This window comes from Coturnix japonica, unplaced genomic scaffold (genome assembly GCF_001577835.2).
Source record: "Coturnix japonica isolate 7356 unplaced genomic scaffold, Coturnix japonica 2.1 chrUnrandom486, whole genome shotgun sequence".
Taxonomy (NCBI): Eukaryota; Metazoa; Chordata; class Aves; order Galliformes; family Phasianidae; genus Coturnix; species Coturnix japonica.
Genome location: NW_015439881.1, coordinates 118,147 through 127,776, shown reverse-complemented (window position 1 = coordinate 127,776; position 9,630 = coordinate 118,147). Strand labels below are relative to the sequence as shown.

Sequence of the window (9,630 nt, the reverse complement as noted above, 5' to 3'; positions counted from 1 at the left end):
CCATATCCCTCAGGTCCATCATGATACCCTTGTGGTGTCCCTATGTCCCTTATGGTGTCCCCATGTCCCTCAGGTCCATCATGGTACCCTTGTGGTGTCCCTATGTCCCTCCTGGTGTCCCCATGATGTCCCCATATCCCCCAGGTCCATCATGATACCCTTGTGGTGTCCTTATGTCCCTCCTGATGTCCCCATGTCCTTCAGGTCCCTCCTGGTATCCCTATGGTGTCTTTCAGGTCCCTCTTGGTGTCCCCATGATGTCCCCATATCCCTCAACTCCCCCATAGGGAATACCACAGTGTCATATTGGGGTCTGTATGTCCCCCACCCCCACTCAGGTCCCTGTTCCTCCCCCCACAGGTGACAACCCCACCCTCATGGTGTCCCTATGGTGTCCCCATATCCCTCATGTCCATTGTGATACCCTTGCGGTGTCCCTATGTCCCTTATGGTGTCCCCATATCCCACAGGCCTCTCTTGGTGTCCCCATGGTGTCCCCATGTCCTTCAGGTCCCTCCTGGTATCCCTATGGTGTCTTTCAGGTCCCTCTTGGTGTCCCCATGGTGTCCCCATGATGTCCCCATATCCCTCAGCTCCCCCATAGGGGACACCACAGTGTCACACTGGGGTCCATATGTCCCCTACCCCCACTCATATCCTTATTCTCCCCCCACAGGTGACAACGTGGGACGAATACCGCGAGGAAGGGACCTTCCCTGGCAAGATCTGAGCTGCAGGTTGTGCATGAGATCAACCGCCGTCACCCCATGGGGAGGGGGGAGTTGGTGACACACCATGGTGGGGTTGGGGACACCGTTGTCACCGACACGGCCAATAAAGGGTTAAACTGGTGGTGAGTTTGGCTCCCGTTCTGACCCTGTGGGGTGGGAGGAGGAAGGACACGTGGAAATGGAAGCGGAAGCGTTTTATTAAGGAGTTAAATTAATTAATTGGGAGAAGGGGGTGGGATGAGGAGTTGGGGAGGGGGGTCACAGCAGCGGTGGGTTGATGGGGAGGGGCAGGTTTGGAGACAGCAGCGGCTGCAGCACTCCCAGAAGGTTTCCTGGGGGGGACACGTAGTTAGGATCAGATATGGTTCCTCTATTCATCCCTCCATCCATCTGTCATCCATCCATCCCCATCCATCCATCCATCATCCATCCCTCCATCCCTCCATCCATCTTCCATCCAAGGTTCCTCCATCCCTCCCTCTATCCTTCCCTCCATCTCCCATCCACCCTCCCCCAATAACAACTTCTCCCCCCCATCCTATGATCCCCCCCACCCCAAATCCCCCCCACCCCAAATCCCCCTCACCTGGAGACAGGTCCCTCCTCATTAAATTTGGATGGGGGACACAGCTGACCCCGGGTCTGCAGCCATTGCCCGGCACACACCATGAAGCTGTGGGTGATGAAAGGCTTTGGTGGGGACATGGGGACGTGCCACCATGGGGGGAGGGACAAGATCATGGGTTCTATTGGCTCTATCATGGATGGGATCCCAACAGACCCATCATGGTTGGGTTCTATTGGCTCCATCATGGATATAATCCCAACAGACCCATCATGGTTGGGTTCTATTGGCTCTATCATGGATGGATTCCTACAACCTCACCATGGTTGGGTTCTGGTGGTCTCACCACAGCTGGATTCTGCTGTTCTCCCACCCCCAGGACCCCCTCCCACCCCACATCCCCCCATGGTCCCCAACTCACGGCAGGTCCTGGGGATGCGCCACGGTCCCACCCGGATCTTTGCCTGGCGACAAGCGGCGTCGTAAGCTGCCAGGACCTCTCCAAGGGCATCCCTGTCCCCGGGGGACTCGCAGAGCTCCCACAGACAGATCTCAAAGTAAATCCCAGGACGAACAACATCATGACAGACCCCAAAAGGACCCTGGGGGTCCTTCAGGACATTGCAAAGCTTGCTGTGGATGTACTCATTCTTGGGGGGCTGTCGACACGGGGGACATTTGGGTCCTGGACACAGACGGTGACACGTGGCCACGTCGTTACGATGGAGGTGGTCGTTATGGTGGCGACCATCGAAGTTGCCGCAGAGGCCGCAGGTGGAGTTGTGGTAGGAGGAAGGCACGGTGACGGACAACATGTCCCCGGGGCCCACGGTGACTCGGAGGCCGAAGTCGGTGACGAGGAGGATGGTGGCAGCTTTGTGGGCCAGGCAGGCGGCCCGGTGGGGCAGGCAGAAGGGAAGAGGAACCGCGGAGCTGTCGACCTTTATGGGGTGGGAATTGGGGGGTTTGGGGGGCAATAGTGAGGGGATGGATGGTTGTCCATGATACGCATTGACCGCTGCGATCCATCCATCCATCCATCCATCCATCCATCCATCCATGCCCCCATATCCCCCTCCCCACCCCCTCCATCCCCCTCATATCCCCCATATCCCCCTCCACCCCCCATATCTCCCACCCCACCCCTCCATCTCCCCCATATCCCCCTTCCCACCCCCTCCATCCCATCTCCCCCTCCTCAGCCCCTCCATCTCCCTCATCTTCCCCTCCCCACCGCCTCCTTCATCCCATACCCCCTCCCCACCCTCTCTATCCCCCCATCTCCCACCCTAGTGCCTCTATCTCCCCCATATCTCCCTCCCAACCCCCTCCATCCCCCCATATGCCCCATATCCCCCTCCGTCCCCCCGTATCTCCCACCCTTCCTCCTCCTCCTCCTCACCACCACGTGTTTCCCAGCGCTCATCACAAAGCGATGTCCATGCACAGCAACGACCACGCTCCGATTCCTGACCCCCCCCTGGGGGTCCGTGGCCGTCACCTCAAATGGGGGGTGGGCTCCATCCTCACTGCAGCTCCGTGCCACCACGTAGGTGCAATTATCCCTTACGGTCACAGCCGCCCCATCGAAGCTCAGGTAGTGATGTGTCCCCACAGCCCTACACGTCCCTGAGGTCACCGGTGTTGATGCTGCCCCACATTTCTTGCCCCCGCTTTGGGGGTCGTGGGGGGACACGCAGCCCTCGCGACACTCGTGGGCGCAGTTTGGGGTGCAGAGAGCGTAGCGGGTTCCCTTGGGGCAGTTGGGTGCTGTGGGGTGAAGGGGACTTTGAGGGCAGGGGTCTCAGACCCCTTTTTTGGGGGTCAGGATCCCACCCAAGATGGCCGTGTCCCATTTGGGACAGTGGGTTCCTCAATGGGTTCTATGGGGTTGTGTCTCCATCCCACCACCACCTTTGGGTCCTTGGGGTGCCCTATGGGGCCACATCCCCACCCCACAACCAGCCTTGGGTCCTTGGGGTTCTCTATGGGGCCACATCCCCACCCCACAACCAGCCTTGGGTCCTTGGGGTGCTCTATGGGGCCAGATTCCCACCCCACAACCAGCCTTGGGTCCTTGGGGTGCTCTATGGGGCCACATCCCCACCCCACAACCAGCCTTGAGTCCTTGGGGTGCTCTATGGGGCCAGATTCCCATCCCACCACCACCCTTGGGCTCTTGGGTCCTCATCCACTACCACCCTTGGGCTCTTGGGGTGCTCTATGGGGCCACATCCCCACCCCCCTACCCTACTAGGTTCCTAGTGATGCTCTATGGGTCCCACACCCCATCCCACCCATATCCCCCACCCCCCAACTCACCACAGAACCCTTGTGATCTCCACTCCAGGACCTCCTTCCCCACCTCCTGACACGCAGCCACGTAGGCAGCCACGACCCTGCAGACCCCATTGCTGTGACACCGGTCGGCCATACAATCCCTGTAGTAAGTTTCGGGGTGCACCACCTCGTGGCAAAGCCGGAAGGGTCCGTCCTTATCCAACAGCACCCCACATTCCTCTCCGTTCTCTCCTTTCTTCCCGTCTTCTTCCCCACATCCCGACCGATCTTCGCACTCCTCATCCTCATCCACTCTCCATCCTCTGGCCGGCATCAGATCGTTACGGGGGTCCCCGTCGAAGTCCCCGCAGAGCCCGCAGAGTTGGCCCCCATAGGAGCTCTCCACTTGGACGCTCACCCTCCCATGCTGCCCATCGTAGGCCACTCGGAGCCCCCAGGGGGTCTTCAGCTCCACCTCCCACCCCCTCTGCTCCACAGTCAGCGTGGGGTGCTTCACGGTGTAGGGCAGGGAGATGGGCACGCCGTGAAGCTGGTGGGGGGGAGAGAACACACGTTGTGACCTTCTGGAGCTCATTTCATTGCTACTCATGCTTTACTCGTGGTTTACTCCTTGCTTTACTCATGGTTTACTCCCTGCCTTACAACCAACCCATTTGGTTGTCCCCATATCTCTATTTCTTCCCATCCCCATCCCATAGAGAACATTCTGATCCTATAAACCCTCCTGGAGCCCATTTCATTGCTACTCATGCTTTACTCGTGGTTTACTCCTTGATTTACCCACAACCGACCCATTTGGTTGTCCCCACACCTCCATCCCTCCCCATCCCCACCCCATACAGAACACTGTGCTCCTACAATCCCATACAGAACCCTCCGATTCCATAACCCCTCTTGGACCCCATTTCATTGCTACTCATGCTTTACTCGTGGTTTACTCCTTGCTTTACTCACAACTTACTCATCCCTCCTCCTCTCCCCTTTACTTCATCCCCCCCTAAATCACTACTCACCATCACCCTCTCATTTTCCATCTCCACCACAGTTCTGGATACTTGGATTATGATCCCAACGATACCACCGGTTCCGGTCCGGATTAGAACACGAAATAAATGGGTTCTGGATTTGGTTCTGGAACATTGTTCAACCAAAAGACGGAGGCAGGAACCCGAAAAATCGTGGTGGAGGAGATCGAAGGTGCGGACGTGGCCCAAACCCAAAGCTGAGCAGATGGAGTTGGAGGGGGGACGTCTGGGTATAGGGTTATGAATGGATATGGGGTTGGGGATGGGTATGGGGTTGGATATGGGGTTGGGGATGGGGATGGGGGTACATGACTCCGATGGGTGCTTGGATGAGCAGGATGGAGCTGGAAGTGCTGGAAGAGTGGAGGTGGGTTTTGTTGTCATCCCATAATCCCATAATCCCATAATCCCATAATCCCATAATCCCATAATCCCATAATCCCATAATCCCAACTCCAGACCCCATAACTGCGCTCCCCATCCCATAAATCTCATTCCCAGACCCCATAATTGCACAGACCGATTCATAATTCCATCCCCAGACTCTGTAACTGCAATTCCCATCCCATAATACCATCCCCAGACTCCATAACTGCATTCCTCACCCCATAATCCCACCCCATAACCCCATAATCCACCCCATAACCCCATAACCTTGTTCCTTATCCCATAATCCCATTCCATAGCCTCATAATCCCACCCCGCAACCCCATAACCTTGCTCCTCACCCCATAATCCCACCCCACAACTCCATAATCCCACCCCACAACCCCATAATCCCACCCCACAACCCCATAATCCCACCCCACAACCCCATAATCCCACCCCATGACCCCACTCACCGCACTTTCCAGCCCCATTCTCAGGATGGACACAGATCCCACACAGCTGCTCCCTCAGCTCCGCTGGTACCATCACCGTCACCGCGCCATCCCCACCGATGGCCACACGGACCCCCGGGGGCAACGCTGCTCTTCTCTGTCCCCCCCTTCTCTCCACACGCACTCGGCCCCCCACCATCAAGAGGGGAAGGGGGACGGCGCTCCCGGACACCTGGGGGGCAGATTGAGGGGTGGGGGGAGGTATATCTGTGGGTCAGCGTAGTTGGGGGCACTTCTTTGGTCTTGGGGTTGAGATGGGGATGGAAATGGGGAGCACGGTGATGGGGGCTGATAAAGGTGTGGGGAAGGGCTGGAATCCGGGGTCCACCACCTGGATTTGGGGTCTTGTGGGGTAGAAATGAGATGGGGAGGTTGTTGATATGGGATCTGGGGGCTGGAAATGGGCTGGGGAGACCCCTGACACACAACCCCCCTCCCCTCATTGGATCCTAGAACCTAAGAGGTCCCACACCCCGAGTTTCCCCCAGACCACTCCTCTCCCTTTAGCCCCCCATCCCCCTCCTCACCCTCGCCATCTTCTCCTCTCCTCGCACCAGCACGACCTCGTATCCATCCCCCTGGATCATGACGTAGGCGAAGGTCGCAGCCAATCCTGCGCCATCTTGTCCTCCCACCGTGATGTTCAGGAAGGTCTTCTGGGCCCCACAAGTGCTCACCAGTGTTTGGGCACAAGGACCCCCCAAGCTGTAACCCCTCCCATCAAACGCTCGGTACCTCCAGTGCCTCAGGACGTGGCAGACAAGTGGGGGGTGGTGTATGGGGACGCATTGGGGTGAGTTCTCCTCTGTCAGCTTGCAGGCTTCGCCCTTTGGGCAATGGATGTCGTTGCAGGACATCTTGTTGGGTTCACATTTGGGTTGATCATCCACCATCCTACAGGTTGTCCCCATTGGACATGGAAAATCTTTACAGGTCATCTTGTTGGGTTCACATTTGGGTTGATCATCCACCATCCTACAAACCGACCCCACTGGACATGGAAAATCTTTGCAGGTCATCTTGTTGGGTTCACATTTGGGTTGATCATCCACCATCCTACAGGTTGTCCCCGTTGGACATGGAAAATCTTTGCAGGTCGACTTGTTGGGTTCGCATTTGGGTTGGTTATCCACCATCCTACAAACTGACCCCATTGGACATGGAAAATCTTTGCAGGTCATCTTGTTGGGTTCACATTTGGGTTGGTCGTCCACCATCCTACAGGTTGTCCCCATTGGACATGGAAAGTCCTTGCAGGTCATCTTGTTGGGAACGCATTGAGGCCCATCCTTGACTACTTGGCATGTTGTCCCCATTGGACATGGAAAATCTTTGCAAGTCATCTTGTTGGGTTCGCATTTGGGTTGGTCATCCACCATCCTACAAACTGACCCCATTGGACATGGAAAATCTTTGCAGGTCATCTTGTTGGGAATGCATTGAGGCCCATCCTTGACTACTTGGCACGTTGTCCCAGCTGGGCATGGGAAATCTTTGCAAGTCATCTTGTTGGGTTCACATTTGGGTTGATCATCCACCATCCTACAAACCGACCCCATTGGACATGTAAAGTCTTTACAGGTCATCTTGTTGGGAACACATTGAGGCCCATCCTTGACTACTTGGCAGGTTGTCCCCATTGGACATGGAAAATCTTTGCAGGTCATCTTGTTGGGAACACACTGAGGCCCATCCTTGACTACTTGGCAGGTTGTCCCCATTGGACAGTGCATATCTTTGCAGGACAACTGGTTGGGAAGGCAGCGAGGCCAATTGCCCACCATTCTGCAGCTGGTGGCAGGAGGGCAATGCACCTCTTTGCAGGACATCTGGTTGGGGACGCACTTAGGCCAATCCTCCACCACCCGACAGGAGGTTCCGATCGGGCAATGGGTATCTTTACAAGTTGGCTTTTTGGGCACGCATTTAGGCCAATCATCCACCATTTGGCATACGGTCCCAGCCGGGCACAACACCTCTTTACACGACGGCTTATTGGGGACACAATTGGGCCAATCATCCACCATTCTACACGTGGACCCCGCCGGGCATCGGACGGTGCTGCAGGATGGCTTGTTGGGCACGCAGGTTGGCCAACCCTCTTCCAGTTGGCACGTGGTGCCGGCGGGGCAGCGGACGGTGCTGCACTTGGGTGAGTTGGGCACGCATTTGGGTTGACCTCCCACCATTTGGCACTGGGTCCCATCCGAGCAACGCACCGTGGAGCAGCTGGGGACTTGGGGGATGCAGTGGGGGACTCCTTTGTCCATGTGGCATATGGTGCCAGGTGGGCAATGCTTGCTGGTGCACGATGCTACTGGAGCGCTCCTCGCCATCCTCATACACTTAGGCCACCCTTGGACCACCCTACATGCCATCCCATTTGGGCATTGCAGGTCATGGCAGGATGGGATACGGATGCAACGGGGCCAACCCTTGATGATCTGGCAGCCCATCCCAGCTTTGCAGCGGAGGTTCTTGCAGGAAGGTCTGGAGATGCAGGTGGGGCGGCCGTGCAGCAGCATGCAAACAGTGCCGGGCTGACAGCTGACTTGTTGGCAGGATGGGGGGACGCCAGCACAGTGGGGTCCATGGCATAAAGAGGGGACAACAGAGACCTCAGTGGGGAGAGGAGCAAGAAGAGCAGCCCGGGGTGCAGAGAAGAGGAGGGGTTGGCTGGGATGGCAGCGGGGTCTGCCGTCTGCCATGATGCAGGCTGTGCCTTTGGGACACAGGATGTCCATGCAGGAAGGTTGCCTTGGGGACATCATGGTTTGGACACAGCGTGGCCACCCGTTGAGCATTTGGCACACAGAGCCCATCTGACATCGGATATTAGCACAGGATGGGCTGCGTTGGACGCATTGGGGCCACCCATCTATGATCTGACACGCTGTCCCTTTCTGGCACTGGATGTCGCTGCAGGAGGGCTGTCGGTGGATGCACTGGGGCTGCCCGTGGAGCATCTTGCACGTCATCCCTTTGGGACACTGGATGTCCTCACAGGAGGGTTGCCTCAAGGTGGTCTTGATTTGAACGCAATGGGGCCAACCATTGACCATTTGGCATTCAGTTCCCTTCTGACAGTGGATGTCATGGCAGGAAGGTTGGTTATGGGCACATTGGGGCCAACCATCTCTCATCCTACATGATGTCCCTTTGGGACAATGGATATCCTTACAGGAAGGCTGCCTTGGGGCCACCTTGGCTTGGACACATTGAGGCCAACCATCTACTATCTGACACACTGATTCCTTGGAGCAATGAATGTCACTACAGCTGGGTCTCCTGATGGAGGTCTTGATCTGGACACACTGAGGCCAACCATTGACCATCTGACACTCCGTTCCCTTCTGACACTGAACATCATGGCAGGAGGGCTGGTTATGGACACATTGAGGCCACCCATCTCTCATCCTGCATGATGACCCTTTAGGACAATGCATATCCTTGCAAGTAGGCTGCCTTGGGGCTACCTTGATCTGGACACATTGAGGCCAACCATTGACCATCTCACACACTGTCTCCTTGGAACATTGGACATCACTACAGCTGGGTCTCCTGATGGAGGTCTTAATTTGGACACATTGAGGCCAACCATTGACCATCTGACACTCCATTCCCTTCTGACACTGAATATCATGGCAGGAGGGCTGGTTAGCGAGACATTGGGGCCACCCATCTCTCATCCTACATGATGACCCTTTAGGACAATGCATGTCCCTGCAAGTAGGCTGCCTTGGGGCCACCTTGGTTTGCAAACATTGAGGCCAACCATCTACTATCTGACACATTGTCCCCTTGGAACATTGGACATCATTACAGCTGGGTCTCCTGATTGAGGTCTTAATTTGGACACACTGAGGCCAACCATTGACCATCTGACACTCTGTTCCCTTCTGACATTGGATATCATGGCAGGAGGGCTGGACATGGACACATTGGGGCCACCCATCTCTCATCCTACACGATGTCCCTTTGGGACAATGCATGTCCCTGCAAGTAGGCTGCCTTGGGGCTACCTTGGGTTGCAAACATTGAGGCCAACCATTCACCATCTCACACACTGTCCCCTTGGAGCAATGAATGTCACTACAGCTGGGTCTCCTGATGGAGGTCTTGGTTTG

General features: G+C 56.3%; 1 protein-coding gene across 1 annotated transcript; it reads right to left on the bottom strand.

Annotated features, from left to right (window-relative positions):
• Positions 1–989: 989 nt before the first annotated feature.
• On the bottom strand, positions 990–4,853 carry LOC116652622 (IgGFc-binding protein-like). The gene is made up of 5 exons (XM_032441677.1): positions 4,611–4,853; positions 3,619–4,126; positions 2,699–3,066; positions 1,718–2,237; positions 990–1,063 (listed from the first exon to the last, which is right to left on the bottom strand). The coding sequence occupies exons 1-5, from the start codon at positions 4,629–4,631 to the stop codon at positions 990–992; spliced, it is 1,491 nt and encodes a 496-aa protein (XP_032297568.1). The 5' UTR covers positions 4,632–4,853.
• Between the last annotated feature and the right edge of the window lie 4,777 nt (positions 4,854–9,630).